Below are 21,978 nucleotides of genomic sequence, written 5' to 3' on the forward strand. Positions count from 1 at the left end.
CTTTGGTCTCTCTGTGCTTCATTTAACTTCCAGAGGAGTGTTTACTAGTTTTAACAAGCAAAGATATTTGCAGGGCCATTCAAGACCAATGAAAAAAATTCCTATTAGAAATAATTTGGCTACTTTTGGCAATAATTTTTATATTTAGTGATTTCCGTTAAATCTTTAAAAAAATATATCTTTCATGCCATAATGTGACACCAGTTTTCCTGAACAAAAATCTGTATCTGACAAGTCTGAACAAGGTGGTTTGTTTGTGTAGGGTGCTCTGGGTCAGCTGTAGAAGCTTGCAGAGGGGGTTACAGCCTCTTCACAGATCTGAATATTATTATTTTATGCAGTTTCAGTTTGTAAAATAAAACTAATTGAATAGGAATTTAAAATAGAAACAACTTAAATAAAGGTGAAAAAGCTGTTTAACTCCCTTCCTTTAAACGAAGCCTGATTATTGCAACCAGTAGAATTACAGTTGTCTTAGACTGTGTTCCTTTTTGCAGGGTTCAACATTTGAACTGTTTAGATCTCTGTGGATATGCTTAATTTAAAATGCACTAGAAATAACAGGGAACTTTTTTACCATTTAAGATTCTTCAATGTTGGTGTCTGCATCTTAGCAATGACGAATAACAGCTTTGCCAGATTTAACATTTACATAGTACACATTGAATTCAGCATGCTGACATACCTAAGATTCAGAATTTGCAAACATGATAGCAACACTATTTTAAGTAAATGTTTCCCTGGTATACAGTACATTAGTGTGGGGACGTTAACCATATGCATTGGGGATATTAATAAGGTGAGCACCATCCTATTTCATGCACCAGTGAACATAGTGGGAGCGATATTCTCTGTAATGGCCACAGAGACTAACGAAGCCGATAACATTGTGGAGATGTTTGAGAAACTGTTTTCATTTTTTTCCTCCCCTGTAATTTTATGTAGATGCGTACACTTTAGAGGTTTGACATTTCACTTGATGCTTTTGTCAAACATCTGCTGTAATCCGGCTCCATTGTTTACAGGATTTTAAAAAAGGAAACTTTAGAGTTGCTCTGAATCTTAAAAAAAGAAAAAGAAAAAAAAAACACCATGTTGAAATTATGCATCCCTTACATCTTTCTCTCAAGAGTGTTTTGAGAGCATATTTCCTCATGTCCCTGACATAGCTGTGAAATGACTGGATAAATTAGTGCTTATGGCACTATTTTTGGAGATTGATTTTATCTGTTCATTACCAGTAAAAAGATGAGGACATTAAATGCCAGTGGAGGAGAAATGGACAATAAAAGAATGATGAGAGGTTTATCACCGCCTTGGCTTCCTGCCGACTGCTCGAGTTGATTCACTTCACTTTGTAGGGATTGCTGAGCTGACCGCACAGAGAATTTAGCAGTGACTGCGAGGCAGCGAGTGTGTTGGATGTTATCATCAGCTGTGCATGATGCGTGCAGTTTGCTCTGCTGTTCCCTGCAAACTCCATTTTCCTCTGCTTGTTGTAGCTGCAGTCTTCCAGCAGGGCATCTGTTCCATGATTACGTGCATGACAGCAAGGCAGCTCAGTAACTGCATCCTATAGTTAATTATAATTTTACAGGTTTCACTTGTATAGTTCTTATATTGTTGTAATTTAGAAAGGTATCCTTGAATAGAAATGTGAATTTATTCCACTGTCTTCTCATTATGAAATCCTCCTACGATCTTTTACATTTTTAGGCAGTTAGATAATGTTCTTACCTTGAGCAGCTTACAAGCCGTGCAGGTACATCATGGCAGAGCGTGGGTATCAAACCCTATGATGTGTTTGTGACAGACTGTATTTTTCCCCTGAAACCATCTTTCTGTTCTTCTCATTTTCATTTTTACACCCTCTCTGTCTGATTTCCGGCCAGCTGAGTTAACGTGGTGTCATGTTGGATGTGTGACACAAGACACATTGGCAGAAAGAGACAAAATCAAAACTTCAAAGGAGATTTTGATGATTTTTTTTTTTCCCCTGCCCTACCACTGCCAAGCTGTTTTCTCCATATGTATGATTCTCTGCAGCTGTGAGATGTTTGTAATTCTGCAAACCAGTGCTTCTTTTAGTTTATCCTTTCAGTGGGGGTTCACCTCCTAATATGGAGGCTAAATCCATCGCCAGGCTGCAGAATGCATGGTGCATTAAAATGATGTGTAGTTATATGTGTCAGTGTTTCTTTTCTTTTGGACTAAGAAGACTTTTTCTTGATAAGTGGTGATGCAAACAGCAGGCCGTGGTTTGTACAAGACTGTATCAGCCTTTTACTCCACATTTAATTCCCAGATTCTAAGTGAGTGCAAGAAAAATATAGATTTTATTTGCAGAGAGGCAAAGAATGTGGAGTGTGGTCTTACAATAGGGTTGTTTTTTTGTTTTGTTTTTTTAAGCCAGAATATTTTATTTAACACTCACTAACAATTTTGTTTCAGATCACTCAGTCCAAGATGAGTGGATGTAAAATAATTTTATTTTTTCTTTGACTTCTTTCTATGTTAAGGTTTGAAGTGAACACATTTCACAGTGTAAATTGTTATATTTAATGCTTATTTAGCCCGCTGTAATTTAACATGTAAATACCATCTTTTTCCAGCTTCTCTACAACTAATTGCTTATCTGACGACAATTAATGTATTGGAGGCTAAATAATCCCATAGAAAAAGTTGAATTGTCCAACACATTACTCACAAAAACTTAGGGGGGTTCAACTTTAGGATAAAATTTATGGAAAAAGCTCATTTTACACTGATCAAGACATTTAAGTAGAATCATGCATTGCAATTCCGTAATATGAATTTAATAATAAAAAATAAATAAATACATTTATAAAAAGCTAAAGCTAACAGTGGTGGGTATACCACAACATGAAATGTCAATGTCTCAATAATTTATCATATGATGTCAAATGTGAACATTATGATGAAGAGCATTGTTTGAAGAAGCTCTACTGAACAGGTTTTCTCAGCGAGGTTCCACGGCTAATTCTGACATTATATCTTTAAGTAGAGTATTAAAACATGCAACAACTTGATCCTCTGTGAAAGGTACCTTTAAATATATATATATATATATGGAAATGAACTTACTGTCACCTTCATCACACCTGCAAATGCAACAGTTACAACTTCCTTAGGGTGAAACCTGCAATCAGGAGAACATCAAAGCAAATCTACAGATTTCCAATGAGTAGCCTACATGGCAATACCAGACTTGTTTGTGTTAGTGACATTAACTGTATTGCATGGTGGTGGTGGTCTCATGGTTTAGAGTTGCTTTGCTGCTCTGTGGACTGGGCAGTTTTCTGTGAAATTATTAATTTTGCAGAATTTCAAACAGATATTAGAAATGTCAGTAAAACAATGTGATGGCTTGTGTCCAAAAGCTGAAGTGGATTTTTTTAATTGAATAATGATTCTTTAAAATCCTCCAAAAAGGGGGTTAATAAATGTGAAGTGGGTGGCTTACAGCATTACTGCATAATCTCAGATTAAGCCCCGCTGAAAAGATTTTACAAATGAAGAAAATTGTCTTGCATGAGTGGTAGAAAAAATGAAAACAAGCTGATGTCAGAGACTGATGGCAATCATGCAAAAAGATCACAAGAAAATATTTCTGTTGAAGTGGATAACATTTAAATAGAGCATTTTGAGAATCTCTTGTAAACCTGATTGAACTAAATGACTTTTCGTACTCACCCTCCTCAGACGAGTGAATACTTTCTGTGATGAGTTTGAAAAAGTTGTCCACAAACAATTGGGCGCTTTAAAAGAAAGAGCTGATGCATAGAAAAATAAAACATAAGATCTTTCAAACTGAAGCAGAGCCGTTTTCCTCCCTTTCCCTCCCTCCAACCAGATCTATACAGGCTGCAATTAACCACAACAGACAAGCCATTACCCATCCTAATTACTGCTTGTTCCTTCCATAGATGTTCTGAATGTGTGGGCGAGATATCTGTGTGTGTGTGTGTGTGTGTGAGAGAGAGAGAGAGAGAGTGTGTAGTCGGTAGATAAGAGGGTGTACAAATATGTGCAAAGAGTAATAGATTTTGTATGTGTATAGATCAGGATAACTGCGTCAGTCTATGTGTTTTGTGTGTGCTGCACATTTGTTATTTTACAGATCCTATGTTTTGTATATGTATGTGGTTGTAGGTGTGTGTGATAACCACAGTCAAACTGTTTGCCAGCACCACTGCAGACAATGGCTAATTACACTTCTTCAGTGGCTGCAGCATCATAATGGCTGCAATCATGCGCCTTGGTATTCAGTAAGTCTGATCTAGGGTGGGTGTGTGTTTGCATGTAAAGGTTCCACACACACACACACATATACAGGTGGCCATGGGTGGCTCATTATGTTTTAAAAATTGGGGTGCAAACATGGGAAGATGCATAAAATACAAAAAAAAAAAAAAAAAAAAAAAAACAGAAAAAGCCATCTAGTACAACTTTCCTCTTTCTAGCCGACCTAACAGCCACCTGTACAATGTGATGCCAATTATGCTGAAAATGTATTAATGAAACGGAAAATGTGTCAAGTTATGTATCATATATAACATCAGGCAAGAAACGATAATTACAGAAACAACTCAAAGTTTTGCAGGCTAGAAGGTCGTTTCACACCTGGTTAAACAGTGTAAAATGTGATTAGTTCTATTCACATTTCACACAGATCCAATACTGAAAATGGATTTAATTAACCAACCACCGTCTTTTTAACGTCAATCCCACTTACATATTTTCACAGACTATTGGAAGCAGTACACAACTCTGAAGATAAAGGCCCAGATTTATTATGGCTTTGCACTTTGTGTAAACTATTTTTTGTAGTAAATTGTTCCTGTCTGTACTGTCCAGGTGCACTGGTACTGGCACTGTACACTTCCATTTTTGTAGCATTTCAATATAAAAGCATTAAGTAAAATAAACAAACAAACAAACAAATAAATTAAATAAATAAATAAAAATTGGTGTCTGTACCACAACAACAAAAAAAAAAAAAACTGTATGCTAAAGTCCCAACTTGCTTCACAGACTTCTTCTGGTTGTCCTTGTGTTTGTAGGTTGGCACAGAATTGGGTACTCTCATTTATGATCTGACAAATCTATTCAGCACATCAGCCACCTTTAATTTCAAGGCGTAGTGCATCCACATATTTTTTTTTTTAGCTGTAAACAACACAGTATTACTTAATTGTGACAACAATCACATATACTGCTGGTAAAATTATTATTTTTTTTGTTTTGTTTTGTTTTGTTTTTTTATTTTAAAAACAGGAGTTTGTGGGTAAAAAATGGCTCATAACGCCCTCTACAGGGTAAAACCAGGTTATGTGTTAGGTAACATAAACATAAATTTGAAAAACCCCATAGCCCCTCCCTCCAGACAGGTCCTCGCCTTGCAGGCATTGAAAACCACCAACACACATGAAGGAATGTGAACTTATATGGTATAGACTTGTTAGTTTCAAACTTCTATTCTTTCACAGACTTTCTGATGAAATATTCCTGCAATGGGACAGATTTGTGTTTTTGAGGAGTGTAAAAGTAACACCGGACTTTATTCTTTACCTGATGATCCTCGTCTGGCGACAGACAGCAGCTCAAATCGTGGCAGTGGTAACTTACAGTGACACTTCCTGCAGCTGCTACAACCTGCCACGAGTTTCCACAGCTTTCCAGAGCTGCTGAAGCTGCCGACAGGCCAGCGTAACAGCACTAACAGCTCAGACTGACACGGTTTAGGACCACCTTGCTCATGTGTAGCTGAGGAGATTCAGGAGGGGAAAAGTCTTCCACCTCAAAGACTGCTCTGGGGCGAAAGCGCTTAGGGAATCTTGCTTTCCATGGAGTTAATAATGTGGATAATGTTACACCACTAACTTACTCCATTGTGCCCATCATTGTTCTTCGGAGTGTTGGCTTATGTTGCTAACATGTCTTCAAACACATTACTTTTGAAGTATAATGTATACTTTGTATTTAGGATTGAAGTTGCACTTACTATACCACAATATAAGTATGTTCTGATGAATATAGAAATAAGATTTTATCCGTTTTGGATACATTGAAACTATATTCCTGGTCTTTTCATTACAGGTTTTGGTCTTCATATTTTCTCCTCTTGTTTGAGTTAAGTAATGCATTACAAATGATCTTAAAGAACTCTGACCTAGGATGATAGAAAATATTTTCTTTCAACCTATGGAAAGTAGCATGACCACAAAAAAAAAAAAAAAAAAAAAAAAAGTAAACATCCTAAAAGCTGCATGGAACTTCCTGAGCATACTTTGTTTTACTTGTTTTAATTACTTGTTAGAGGAGGAAACTGTATAAAAGTGCTTTAATTGGGTAATGTCAGAACCGGCCGTTTAAACGTAATTTGCATAATAGTTTAAAAAATATATGGAAGTGAGCAGGCAGGTCAAAGTAAACGGTTTATTTGGTCACTTTGACACACTAAGAGGTTTAATGGCAATGATATTTCTACTTTTGCTACTGATGGAGAATAATGATTACCCACAGAACTGGTCTCCTACATGAACTTAGTTGTTTTAAGCTTTTCCACTGCTGTCATTATTCTGTAGAATTCAGTATTCTGCTATTTGTCGCTGTCCATTGGTGGATTTACTGAAGCTGGGGATTTAAGGGTTGTCTCGAAAAAGGTGGATCAATTTAAGTCCTGTTACAACGCAATGAATGAAACTTTTCGAAGTGATGTGGTGTTGCTGTGTTGTATAAAAAATATGACTGTCTTTATCTGAACTCCACCAGCACACTAGTTCCTTTGTTTTGTTATGCCTACCTGGTGGTTTGTTGAATAGCGGCTTGATTATAATGGCGTGCATGGGGCTTAAAAGCCTAGTTTTAAACAAAAAAGAATAGACTGAATGCATTTCTCTGTTCACTTCAATTCCTTTCAGTTGCATCTATTTTTTTTTCTTTTATGTTCTCTGAGAGGTCTTGCTGATTAATGTTGCTCTTTTTCTCAGCAGGTGCCTGTTTCAATTATACCACAAACATGGGCACCTCTTAGTTGCTCATAGCAGAAAAAATACACGCCTGTAATTTCAGTTCATTCAAGCATATTGTGCATATTAAAACAGGCAATAATGTATCGTAAATAGACGACATTGTTGTGTTAATATTTATTTTTGCAAACTGTGAGGTATATTCGGGAGATTTGTTGGTTCTTCCATACATTACTCATTACTATTTTCCGTTTTAATAAATAAATTTTGTAGTAGCTGAGGTATGATGTGTTCAAAGTTGGATTTGAATTCTCATGAGTATGGAAAAAGTCTTGCTGTTGTGGCAGCAATGTTGCAAAAAACCAAAAAAAAGGTAAACATGCCTGTGGGATAAGTTGGGATAAGCTGAGAAGGTCCACTTTGTACATAGCAGCAGTTTTAAATCCCTTTGACTTCACAATTGTTGATATAAAGTAAGCTGTTAAACAATTGTTCCAACTTACCTGAATAGTTTCATCCTCTTGTGCTTGGAAAGATGGAGATTTGCAACTGTTGTTTTATATTAAAAGAGTGCAAACCTACCAGCTGCTGTCTTTCAGGGAAGCATAATGATCTCACAGATAACAGATGCACTATAATAGATAAATACATAGCAAATAAATCATTGAATGTATAAATACGTAAATGACAAAACGGAATAAAATATTGAAACACTGAAGAGCTCTGGTTCTGTTGTACAGAAAGTCGGCCACAGCTTCCCTGCTGCTCTCTCCTGTCACACTTCTGCCCACACACACATACACACACACACACACACACACTAATCTGCTTATGAGAATTATTTAATGAACAGCTGATCGAGGTGCTGAGAAAGTACGAAAATGTTTACACCACACGCAAAACGGATACCACCATATGCATGGGTCCATTGTTTGTTGCACATAAAGACACAGACTAAAGAAACAATGAACTGGTCTGTTGAGCAGTGGTCCAAAGCAGAGCCCGACTGATTCTGGCTGATTATAGTCCTTCTCAAAACAATCATAATCTGCCAGAGTTTTACCGATTAGGCGTCAATATATTATTTCTTTTATATCATAAAACAGTAAATACAATCGAGTAATGGAGTCATGCAGAATGATGTCATTGCACCATTTGTCACCTAGATGGCGCTCAGACTCCATTTAATCCCAAAACTTTTTGGGATTTGCGTTCGCGCGACCTCTAAATGCGGTCGATTCAGACCTCGCCGCTGTCAGGAATTACAGCTGTAACAATAGCCAGGCAACACTACAATGGTGGACAGAGTGGAGCTTCACGACAGGTATGTTTATAACAACGTGAAATTAAGAATGGCTCAACATGTCTTCAGTTTCAATTTGCCATGTGTCATGACAGTGAACCGTGCTTCGTTGCGTCGGTCATGTTTTTCGTTTACATTGCATTGCTAAAGTTGTTCTAACCTAGCTTAAGTCTGTTCTGTTTATGTTAGCAATAACACAGCTGTGGTTATGCCAACCTAGTGTTAGCTAACAGCTTAAAAGCTAGTAACTGCAGAAATAAAGTAAGTGTACAAAATATTTGAGAGTACAGAATGAGCATTCATCACTCCGTCAGCTGCGTATTGAGATGCATTTAAGGAGGAGCGATGTGAACGCAGAGGAGGGGAAAAGTTAAAATGATGAACATTACTCTGTTTTCAGCAACTGTCATGATTTCATGTAACTCTTAGTTTTACTTTGTCAGAAAATACTAGAACATGACTCATGCTGTAACAGAAACTCACTGTGTTGTTGTGGAGTAACATAAGTACCAGACTACTTGTGACCATTATGTTTAAAATGCAACTCTGTTAAAGATGACATGTTTTCATATCTGAGAAAAGCATCTCTGGTTTTCATTTTGGTTCATATGAGTCATGACTTCATGATAAAGAAAATAATGAAATAGAGAAAATGTGATTTAACGTTAAAGGGAATCAGAGGGCTGCATAAATAATGTTTGCCAGTAACTTCACTCATATTGCCTATATATAGCATACACCTGTGGTCTGTATCTAAAGATAAATTCATAAGTACAACTGGTAGCTTTATTAATTATTGCTTCATAGAAAGAAAAAATCACAATGCAAATTAAAGATAAAATAGTTATTCTATTCACACATATTTTTTTAAATGAATCGGCCAATTAATCAGTTATTAGAATTTTTTTCTGCCAAATATTGGAATCAGCATCAGCCTCAAAAAATCCATATTGCTGTGGCTGTAGTCATGTGCCATCTGTTAAGAGCCACTGTCCAAAGTTCAGAGAGCCACTGTCCACTTCAAAGACAGAGGTTGCAGACCCCTGATTTAGTGTTTGTAAACCAAATTTTACTGCATTTTATTCATGTAGTAGTAGACCTTTTCAAAGAAAAGGAAATGCTGTGCGTAACAATTCAATTAATCACGATTCACCATATTTCGTGAGATTAATTGCATTTAAAGATTTTAATCGTTGCCCAGCACTAATATATACACACACACACACACACACACACACACACACACACACATATATATATATATATATATATATATATATATATATATTTATGAATTAAATGTTTTTAGTAATGAGATGATCATATTGATCATATTGCAGGCTTGTCCACATATCGACGTCCCATTCAGACGAAAAAAATCAGTTTAAATTTCTATATCTGTGCATGTATGTGTTCATATATGGCAAAATTATTAAATTCTATTTGAAGAAATGGCATTTGAAAATAAATATTCATGAGCAGTGAGGTTATATTTTGGTGTGTTGGCATTTGTGTTTATGTGTATCTAAAAAGACAATGAAGGCAATGTGTACAGATCATGTAATATATCTACAACAGCATCTGGCACAACAGGACGCACTGGCAATCTAATATAAGTGTGCTTTTATGTGTGATTGTAGAAAAAAAAAAAAATTATGTGACATCAAAGTACTTGTCAGAGGATGCTAGCACCATACAATTGTATTTTGTGTTTTGTCTGTGTGTGGAAATTGTGTTTATGTTTGGGCACATCGTTGTTGACTACCTAAAGCTCTGTCTGTCAGTTGGGCCCATTTCCTGTCTAATAGGTTTTTGGTAACCTTGAGGTAGAATATGAAATAACCTTATAAATATGCATGTCAGTGTTTCTGTTGTGTATGTGTGTGCACATAAAGTCTGAAAATGCTTGAGAGAAACAGTTTTCTTGGGGAAAAAATGTGCTCTGGACCTTAAGGGAATAATAAAGAATTATTCCATCTTTTTGTGAAATTACCTTGTCAGATTTGAGGTCTGTGTTTATGGTAGTCAGGTGAACGCTGTCTCTCTGTGCTGCCAGATGTGAAAAATATCCCTGTGATGTTTTGCCAAAAACTATTTATACTTTTCTGTTAGTTTTTACACCAATTTCCCAGGTGTTTTTAATACCAATCCACAACTTAATTCATGTGGAACTGATGGATCTCACAGCACTGCTTTTCAAACTCAAACTCTGCATTTTGATGTGCATATAACTTTGATTTCCAGACCACACAACTTCCTGTCCAGTAATTTCATCCAAACATTTGGGAGATTTGTCTGTGTGTCCTAACCACATGACAAATATAGTTTTAGAATAGTTTAAAGTATTTATTCCATGTGTTTCTATTTATTTTAAACCAAGGCATCAAATAAAGGCAGGCTTTTATTTTTTTTAATTTTTCAATTTTTTTTAAGAAGGACAGACTCAATGCATGTATATAAAGACCTGAAAACACCATAATAATTTCTAATGCAAGATAGGCAAGATAGGCAAATTGCAAAAGCCAGTCTGGTTTCCAATCCTGATTTAGAAATAAGTTAGAAATTCCCTTGACAACAAAGACATGCAAAGATACATAAATGTGGACATAAACAAACGGAGTAAAAAAGATGGACAAAAGATTAAAATATATGTTCACATTATTAAAAAAAATGGTCCCTAATAAAAAATAATGAAGAAATTAGTTTTTCATTAAACAAAGACAACTAGAGTTGTTAAAACTGGCGTATGGAAATGTCATTAAATCTATCATTAAAAGCACATCAGGCCAAAACCATTTGTTCTCATTTCTAGATCAAACAAGTATAGATTTTTTATATAATTTGTGCACTGGAATTCCAAAGGTCTTGACCATGCATGTGCAAATTACACGCATGGACTGGATACATGTGCAGCTATCAATGTTTCCTGTATAATTCTAAGCAATGCAACGTATTTTCACAAATATTGATACTCAGTATAAATATTTCTGCTCTTACATAGAAATAAATCATATCTTAAAAAAAAAATATGTATAATTTTGTTTTTTATGATATGTATTCTTTACTCAGCCACAACTGCACAAGCTAAAGTCATTACTGTCTCTTGAAAAGATGCTCATGTTATAACCATTATGCCTGCTGCAGGAGCAAAATCTGGCCTGACATTTCATCTGTAACTCAACCTGTTCAGTAACCTGACAGTGCCAGCAGTCATTAGCCTAATCACATTCAAATTATTCACTAGGAGACATTAATTTACCAGACAGAGACAGGGAGCTGAGATGGGAGGCCGTGGAAAGATGCCTTAAGAATGAGAATATAGACAAGGAGTTGTGCTAACTGATCCTGTTTAATGCTTCCAAATGCTTGTTGTGATGGAATAAAACCCCAGTCAGAGAAATTGACATGAAAGATTTGTGGGTTTGAAGGATGAGAACTGAAGGTTTATACTGCTTGGGGAGCAAATTTGTACATAAATCTGTTATTCTTAAAAAAAGTTAGCAGGGCAGAGATGGCCAAGCTGCCTAAAGCAGTTTTGATGTCTGAGTACACAAGTTTGTGGGAATTATTTTTCATCCACATATTTTCTGTCATTGCAGATGCAGGTGTATAAATGGTGCTCTTTTTGTGTTCAAATCACTCTCTGCTGTCAGTTTTTGGTCCATGACTTTGTGTGTGTTGATGAGCATCCTCTGGGGTCCATTACGGCTGTGACAGCCCCACAGCAGGAAAGCAGTCAGCCAGATAACTTATGAATGTGGTTTCAAGCCAAACTGACTCCACAGCATATGAATTATTAAACTTATTACACCTCTGAGAAGATCGCTAAACTCTGAGACACAACAACAAAGGCATCCTTTACACTCTTACTGCTGGGAAGAGAACAAATCTTGAGATATTATTAGTGTGAAAGCATAAATACTTCAAAGTTGTTAGAGAGCAGGAAAATTTGTATGAAAATTTTTAATGTGAAAATATTTTATATATTAAAGTTGTTGGAAAAAACACCCAGTATGTGCTTGTAAAAGCTTTGTTGTGATTTTCCTTGAATTTGTCTGTGTAATAACATTGAAGCGACTCTAAAATATACTTTATTAGATGTCTGTTCAAGTGGTTGTTAACAAAAATATCTAATCAGCCAATGAAACAGCAACAGCTCAATGCATTTAGTAATGTAGACGTGGTTAAGGCCATTCACTGAAGTTAAAACTAAGCATAAGAATTAGGGCTGCTTGATTATGGGAAAAATGAAAATCACGATTATTTTGATTGAAATGGAGATCTCAATTATTCAACACGATTAGAGAAAGCGAGTGCGGGGTTAGTTTGGGGGAGGGGACTAGTTACTTTCCACCAGGTCCCACGTAGCTATTGTTTGTCTCAGACCAGCAGCTGCTGTTCTGCCTTCTGTGATCTGGAAAACATGAGTCTGGAGACATTTCGTTTTCACGTTGAAATCCGCATCAATAAAATGTTGCATGACATTTATATACGTGGTGTGGCTTGACTACAGGTCCGTAGCTATGGCAAGCCAAAAGGGCCATAATTCGCCACTATATTGGCGCGTTTGTAATAAAACTGCGTAAAATATGCCGTTTCTTAAAGCTTCGGTAAAGCTGAAAAATACGACGTTTACCTCAAAAAGCGGCATTTAATGAACGCGCGTAAAAAGCGCCGTTTTGTTGCACTTTAACGCACGTTAAAAACGGCGTTTTGTGCAACTAAAATGCGCATAAAAAGCGTCGTTTTGTTGTATTATAATTATCCCAGCCCCTTTTTTGTACAGCCAGTAAAATTGAACCGTGATCATCCAATCAGTAAAAAAATCAGAGCAGACCACTCCGGCTCATCACTGATCTCTGCTGAAGGATTGTCTACATTGTTCCAGTAACCCTGTGGTCTTCTTGTGTGCTTACATCTCCAGCCAAATTCAAATGGAGTGACGCGACAAAGTATGACAGATGGAGTCAAAAGATTTTGCATGAATTGACAGAAATCTGTTTACTGTATAAAAGAAAGACAACCCTGGGTTCATCAGAGTTTACAAAATAGGAAACAGCATCGTGAATATCATCATTTGATGCACCTCAAGACTGATCCAGATAGATCCAGAACCTACGTTCGGGCTAATTCACTCTGGTGCTAGGCTGCTGCCTTTTATTCAGCTAAAATTATTTATTTGTCCATGTTCAAAGTGTTTGCAGACTGCACTGTCTAGTCTGCTCTCATTGGTCAGTCAATGAAGCCCCTCGCTGGTTGGCTGTAGTGCCAGGCGACCGTGACAAAAATTGAACGTTTTTCTATTTTCTTGTGTTGCGTCGCAAGCCCCGTGTGCACGTCTACATGAACGAGCGCAACATTTCACGACAATGTCGCCTGTCGCTTGGCTGGAAGAGGGCGGTGATTTTCGCCTCATCACGCAGGTTCCATAGGAAATGAATGGAGAAGGAGCGACGTCGCCTCCTGTGTGTCAAGCCCATAACATGGAGACGAGATGGCAGAGATGCCGTTTGTCCAAAGTGTTGATGAGTTTCTTAAATCCCGTGTGTCCAGCTCTTAACTTGCGAGGTGTTTGCAACTCACGCTGAATAAAACTAAAGCAGTCAGGGCTGTGGGAGGAGTCTGCACCAGAGCGCTGCAATGCCAGTGGCACTCGATTTGCAGCTGAAAAAAGCACAAGAGGAAACTGCGAAGGACAAAAATAATCAGATCTTTTCATTTTTATGATCATTGTAAACCCAGATCGTAATTGTGATTAAAATCGATTAATTGCCCAGCCCTAATCAGAATGAAGATGACAGGGGATTTAAAGGACTTTTAACATGGTATGGTTGTTTGCACCAGATGGGCTGGTTTTCCAGAAACTGCTGCTCTACTGGGATTTCACACACAACCATCTCCAGAGTTTACAGAGAATGGTCCCAAAAAAAAAAAAAAAAAACGGTCCAGAAAATATCCAGTAAGCAGCAGTTGTCTGGGCAAGAATGTTTTGTTTGAGATCAGAGGAGAATGGACTGGCTGGTTAGAATGATGGAAAGGCAACGGTAACTTAAATAACCACTGGTTGCATGGATGAGTTTATCCTGGTCTTTCTGGGTGGCTAAACTTTTAATTCTGTTAATGTTTCTGAGTTGGTAAAAAAAAAAGCAGCCTAGTGACTGCTTGGTGTCAATCATCACTTCCAGTCTTTGGGTGTTTACCAATGCCGGCCCCTTTGCTCTTTACTATCATACAGAATAATCTTAGTTTTGTCTTCATAGTAGAGACTGACACAATACATCTATCGGACTTCAGTCGTAATGTGACAAAGACACACAAAGTTGCATTGTCTGCATAACTTTGATAATTAATGTTAACGTTCTGTAATAGTTGACTCAAAAGGGGGATATACAAGTTGAATAGAAGAGGTTCAAGTACTGACCCCTGTGGGACTCCATAAGTCATAACCACTCACCCAGATTCATAACTTCAGATGGTAACAAAATAACTCAGGCCTTCTAAATAGGACCTGAACAATTTAAGAACCGCAGCAGAAGACCACACCGGGTGCCTCCTGTCAGCTAAGAACAGGAAGCTGAGGCTACAGTTTACACAGACTCACAAAAACTGGACAATAGAAAATAGAAAAACATTGCCTGGTCTGATGGGTCTCCATTTCAGATTATTCATATTTATTCCTTTCTGACCACAGTGTCCCTGTCTGCTAATGGCGACTTTTGGTAGAGTAATGCACCATGTCACAAAACTTTAATCATCCTAAACTGGTTTCTTAAACATGACAATGAGTTCACTGTACCCAAATGGTCTCCACAGTAACCTGATCTCAATCCAGTAGAGCTTTTTGATGAATCTATCCAACTCCATACTAGCAAGGTGTTTCTAATACAGTGGCTGGTGATTTTATATCCTCCTTTAGTTGTCACATACAGCATCCAAAAGCTTTCAGCAATTTACATCATTCTCAAGTCAGTCTGAGTCTCGGAGTTGTAAAGATTGCAAAGTTAAGTGAGTGGCAGTGACCTACATCCAGAAAAGGAAAACAAAACAAAGCAACTAAAACCACTTGTTAAGTTTGATGAATCAACATGTAATGTTTTTACAATCTAGAAAATACTTAAAAAATTAGCAAGATTAGCAAAGATCTTCATATTTAAGCCATTGTGTAATTGTGTGTGATTATTATGTTCCTTAATGGCATTTATGATATGAAAGTTGATGAGAAGTGGCTTATGAATTGTTAAACATGTCTCAACCCTCTGATGGAGCAGAGGTTGTAAAGTAGGACACATCCTCTCCCCTCAGAGCCACATCAACAACAGCCTCAGATCCCTCCACAGCTGTCAAACTGAAGTAAAGAGTGTGGGGAAGCAAAATACTTAATATCCTTCATATATCATAGATGAGACTAAAGAAGTACATTAATCTCAATGTTCTAAACAATAAAGTCCTTCAAACACCAAATTTAGACACTTATTAAAACAAATGACCAAGAAAATATTTACCCAGAATTATACCCTGTAACATACGTCATTGTGACATGTAGAACTCTTTCATGGGAAATCCTTAATTTTTCCAATCTGCTGCTGATGCTTTCAGCTATGTGGATAGTAGGTTGGACCCAACTATCTTATACATAGATAATCGGAATGTTATTTTTTGTTGTTGTTGTTTTTGTTTTCTCTGTTGTGTTATACAGCTGCTACACAGTTTACCGTGTGAAATTAAAAATCCCTCCATATTTTGCATGTTGGGTAATTTATTGGGTTATGATTTCTTAGACAGCATTAACCTATTCTGCTGACTGGCAATAGGCTATGCATTTGTTGGACTTGTAGTAGAGAACCTTCAAAACAGAAATTATTTTAGTTTGATTAATTTGTCTACACAACAGATGGTCTGAAGCTATTATAGACTAATATTTATTTATTTTTTAGTAATTAATAATAATGAATAAATGTAATTAATAATAACTATCATCACACTAATGTTCAAAGTTTCCCTGCTTTGGATCAGATACTGGAAGTTTGAAGACAAAGTTACAGTCCTAATAAGTCATATTATAATCTGGATTAACAGCACACCTGCCTCTGCCTCTTTGTGATTGGCTGGGGACTGATTAAGCATTGCAGTTTCTGTCCTGTGTGTTGAACTCAGCAATTTAAAAGTGCAGCTTTACATCTGCAGATGTCTTATTTGATGTGTAATGAGAGCATATCAAATATTAAAAACTGTGCATATATCTGCCAGACACTTTAAAACACGACATCTGTCCCCACTTTAAGTGGCCTCTGTTTAATAGCCCAACCGTGCAGGAGGCTCTCTTCTCCTCGAACGTTCTCTCACTTGCTTTTTACCAGCATATCAACCCACTGACAGTACAACGGTGCACTCAGTGGATACCTGGCAAATCTGACAAATGATTCTGCAGAACCACTGGTTACACTCAGTGCCATCGGAAAAGGCTGTAATGAAAAGAAATTGAACAAACTTAGCCATCGTTAGTTTTTACTTTACACTATCTAAATAACTGGTGGTTAATTAGGTCATGTGTTATGTGTGAGACTGTTTATGATGGTGATAAACCAACCAAGTGTTCTGGAAATTATTATGCAATATTACTTTATTGAAAACCATAATCTGGCACATATACCTTTCTCAGCTAAAGAAATCTAGCCTAACAATGTGCATTTAAGTAACCAAAAAAAAAAAAAAAAAGAAAAAGAAGCAAATGCAAGAGGCACATTTGGTCCCAAATCAAAGCTCTGGTCTCCCAAGCTAAATCAGGATGTTTCAGAAACATGCCTCCTATCTCTAATTGCTGAATGGGTGGCTCTCAAATGATGCTCTCAACAGCAAGTTTACACCTCAAAAACATTTGATATTAGTGTGCAGAGTAAGGAAAGCAACATAACCTTCTTTTTTCTTCCTTCTAGATGATGGGCCATACGGAAAAACTAAGGATATCTCTGGACCAGAGCACACCATGACCTTGAGAAGACACAGTATACCAGGTATGTGGCACTTCTATCATTGGGTATTTTCCAAGACAAAACAGAAACATATCTTAAATATGACAACACCTCCACAACTAGAACTGATATTGTATAAGTAAGAGATGTACATGTGAGGATCAGACCTCTGTTCTCAAATTGTTAAACTGCATCAATTATATAAATGCTGAAAGCTTTTAGAACTGAAGTGAGATGAAACTTCTTGTTTGTTCAAATAGAGACGTACATTCTGTTCACACCTGAAGAAGGAAACTTGACATTATTTTAGACACTGATTTTAACTTTGATGATCCCTCCTAAATTTTGTAAAACCATGTTCTAGTGCCTTTCTAGATCTTTTTTAGTTTTACTCCTCTCATAACATAATGCCTTCACCATCCAATAGAGGCGGTCTCAAAATGTTTATTTAGAAAAACTTCTGTAGTTTTGGATGATGTTGACATTATCCCTGCATTTGTCAAAACTTTGCTTTTATGGAAATGTGAAAAGCGTAAAGACCAATGAATGGATAACTCTGCAGACGTGGTGTCTGTACTTCTTTGTGTGTGTGTGTGTGTGTGTGCTAACATACCCACTGCAGAAAACTGTGGTGTGAAGCACTTCACTGATCCAGAGTGTCGCCTGCGGGATTTATCTAATCTAGCTATCTATCATCCCAAAGCCTTATATTACCTGTGTGTGTGTGTGTGTGTGTGTGAGTGTGTGTGTGAGTGTGAATAGTAAGGGTACAAATGCAGACCATCACCATCTGTCTATCAGCTCCAGGGTTCTCAGATGACTCAATACATCACATCTTTCTTATTTTACCCACCAAGATTCTTCTTCTGTTGCTGTTGAAACTTAAATCAAGAGTCATTGGGCTGTTTGGGTTCAGGTAGAGGAGATTCACAATCATCACCAGTTTATATCCAGTGTTTGCTGTTTAACCAACTCAGCATTTTTTTTCTCAGAATTCGACAGTGATGAACAAAGTACAGGCTTCTTATCCAGAATTTTAGGTGGTTGTTTTAATAAAGATGGCAGTGGCTTTAGAGTACTGGTATTGGCCTAACAGGTTGTTCAGCAGTAAATAATTTGTGAGAAGATAATTGGATGCGTACATCTTAGCTGCCTCTGATGTGGAACGTCTAATGTACCATAAATTTGAGAGAATTAATCAAACCCAAAACAGACTTTCTTTTTTTAACCCCAGCTTTCAAAGAAACATTCAGTTACAACCTGCAGAACATACAACACAGAAATTTCCCGCTGGGACCAGTGTTGCTTTTGCCAACAATGACAATGACGAATTTATTTTGTTGACGAACCTTTTTTTCATGACGATAACGAGACGGTGACAAGCTAAAAGGGCTCTCTGATGACGAAAATATGACGAGACATTTGTGAGATTTTGTTGACGAGACGAGACGAAAATATTCAAGGGCTGATTGTCCAACTTTAAAAATGCACAACGTATCTATCTAGTGTGAGCGCAATCTGTCAGTCAGCAATGCTGCTGCACCTTGGCCGCACCCTCCACCAGACGTGCAGCGCATACAGACAAGCAGTTTATTCATTCGTATGTTAACCTTTCCCGTTTTCCTCTTCTGATCGGGGTCGGAAGACACGGGAGATCCATCTTCTCCAGGGCCGAAGTAGCATTCGCTTCGGGGTTAACACCCTATACTCCTCTCTACACTTGTTAACAGGGTGAAACACAAGGAAAGGAAGGCAGTGGTTGCACTGAGAAACGGCTTTATTACAAGACCTCGTTCATACTTTTTACACCACTTCTCCACTCACTTCACTCCCGATGTGCGTTTCCCTCCGCGTGCACGTTCACTCACACTTACACACACACTGAGCTGGCTGAACCACACACACAGCAGTTAGATACATCCCATAACACATAGATGAATCATGATGGCAGCGTCGACAGAGGGGTTTGGTGGGAGCGACGAAACGATATATGGACATATTTTAACTAAAATCCATCATAATTTCACTGACAGACCAGGTCAAGTTGAGCATATGTGATCCTCATCCATTGCTCATATTTTGGGCATGTGTATGTTCAGGGTGTAGTATTGCACTTCAGAACATTCTCAGAAATAAAGCCACAGTTACTAAAGTAAGAATATGTTGTTGCTCTTTGCTTTTTAGGAGTAATTGATTACAGTATTTGCTGTTGGCTGGGAAACCTTCTAAGTCTAAAACCATTCCTTTTAATTTAGTAATTATTGATGAAAGAAAACAAACAACAAGCTCGCAATGTGTTGCTATATGTTGAACTTATAGATCTGCGATTTTCTTGTGGGACATTTTTTTATGATGAAGTAGGGCATTGATTTATGAAAAAAGATGAAATATAGAAATAAAAGGTTTCTGACCAACAGCAGTTGGTATAGCACGGCAGCATTGCATCCTTGTTGATGTGAAAGTCTCGGCTACAGCTATCAATCTGGTAAAGGATCTGGTTATTATGCAGAAGCATTAAGGTTAACTTGTTTTATGAAATGCAATACTTGTTATAACCTGTCAACCATGACAACACTTTTTAATACGTATTATTGACCTAAATTAATTTGTTAAAAGACTAATACTTTTTTATTTGACTAAAACGAGACTAAAACATTTTTGAGTTTTCGTCGACTAAAACTAGACTAAAACTATCAAACTTAGACGTGACTAAAACGTGACTAAAACTAATAAGCATAAGACTAAAACTAAGACTAAAACTGAGATGCCTGCCAAAAACAACACTGACTGGGTATTTTTCAAATCATTTTCATTTTCTTTAAAGCATCTGGCTCTACTGGATAACTGTTGCACTTGTGCCATAAAAAAGACAAAAAAAATGTGCATACAGTTTTAGATGGATTTGAATATACAGTAGATATAGATACAGTAGATTAGTTAATCAGCACCTTGTTGTATTACTAACATGTACATATATCACAATGTCATCTGCATACATTTGGATGTTATAGTTCAGACATATGGAAAAGACGATCTTTGATATATAATGCAAATAATGGTCTAAAACAAACATATGGTAGCTTATTCATGATTCAGTGCACAGATACTCTGATTTAACAAATAAGATTCTATTTAACTGTATGTGAAGTGAAATTGAAGAACTTTGTGATTAAGAGTGTCAAATGCTGTCTTCAGTCCAAGAAACACAGTTCCAAGTACACCATCTTTCATCTTAATAAAGAAATTGATGTCTATGAAATTAAGCCAAACTGGATTAGGTATGGGGGAAATGTACTAGTTTTCAGCAACAAGTTTTTCTTCAACCTTTCTTGCTGATTTTTTTGCTGGCATCCTGTTAGAAATGGCATGTAGTTGTAATTTTCCTCTTTTATTTTCTCATATTTATGATTTTTCCTGGCAGTTATAAAGAAAAAAGGGCTGTCTGAAAACCTTGCCATGTACTGAATATTATTTTCCCTCTGCTCTTTTTGTCACAACATCACTACAAGTCTCTCAAAATGTGTGACTATATAGTACAATGTTGTAACATTTGATATCTTTTCATCCCTGGCAAGAAGTTGTACTGTGAAATTAACTCCAAGTAAAACGAATATAATAGTTACTTCTGATTAGTTTGGCTTATCTTATCTGAAAGTCATATTTACATCTGAGTTTTTCAGATCTTTTGAGCTAACAGATTAGTGTTCTGCTTTAGAACATGTACAGTCACAACAAACGTTTTTTGGATCAAAGCCTTTTCTTTACTCCAGAAATAAGAATAAACCCAGCAGCCACTAACAACCTGTTTCATTTATGTATTTTGTGTGTTTGTGTTCACATCTGTCCATGTCCTTTTGTGGGTGTGTGTGTGTGTGTGTGCGTGTGTGTGTCTTTGTGTTGTGTTTTGGGTTAGAAGCTCTGCGGGGGGTGACCATGGTGGAGCTAGTAAAGAAAGAAGGCAGCACACTTGGACTCACCATCTCGGGAGGCACTGACAAGGATGGGAAGCCACGGGTATCAAACCTACGGCCCGGCGGACTGGCAGCCAGGTGGGTGAAGCTCAGGCACTGCTGTAGGAGAGGAAGAAATAACTTTTAGGGATGCTTTGACATGTTTGGATTCCTTTTTCATGCAGAAGTGACCAGCTCAATGTTGGGGACTACATCAAGTCGGTGAACGGCATCAATCTGACCAAACTGCGGCATGAAGAGATCATTAGTTTACTGAAGAATGTTGGGGAGCGAGTTCTGCTGGAGGTGGAGTATGAGCTGCCTCCTACAGGTACTGAAGACTTCACCTCCATATTCTGTAGCTTCTACAGCATGCTTCAGTATGATCACTAATGTTGTATTCATTTTCCCAAACTGACTTTTTTCTTCTGTCTTTTTTCCCTTCAGTTATTTTTCATTTAATATAAAATTTCTGCAAGACATTACTTGAATGTGGTGCATGTCAACTTTGGGTTCATTAAGGAAAAATACCTACACACACTTTCTTTCATGTACCACATATAGCAGCTATTACATTTCAATGTAGCTCAGAAAATTGTTTCTGAATATAAATCATAATATACACAATTGTTCAATATGAATTTATTTCCTTGGGGCAAATGTGCTCCCATTACTGATTCAATAATACAGCTGTTGGCACAGTAGGGGGCTGGGGTCCTGATGCAAAGGCTGTAGAAGAAAAGCACAGTGATGCACTGCAGGAT

General features: G+C 37.1%; 1 protein-coding gene across 1 annotated transcript in view; it reads left to right on the forward strand.

Moving 5' to 3' along the window:
- Positions 1–21,978, forward strand: part of grip2b (glutamate receptor interacting protein 2b) — a 112,538-nt gene that overhangs the window by 28,262 nt on the left and 62,298 nt on the right. Inside the window, exons 2-4 of the mRNA XM_041978936.1 lie at positions 17,229–17,306; positions 21,178–21,313; positions 21,400–21,545. Coding sequence (XP_041834870.1) covers positions 17,229–17,306; positions 21,178–21,313; positions 21,400–21,545 — 360 coding nt within the window. The remainder of the gene's footprint in view (positions 1–17,228; positions 17,307–21,177; positions 21,314–21,399; positions 21,546–21,978) is intronic.

Source organism: Melanotaenia boesemani, chromosome 3, assembly GCF_017639745.1.
Source record: "Melanotaenia boesemani isolate fMelBoe1 chromosome 3, fMelBoe1.pri, whole genome shotgun sequence".
Taxonomy (NCBI): domain Eukaryota; kingdom Metazoa; phylum Chordata; class Actinopteri; order Atheriniformes; family Melanotaeniidae; genus Melanotaenia; species Melanotaenia boesemani.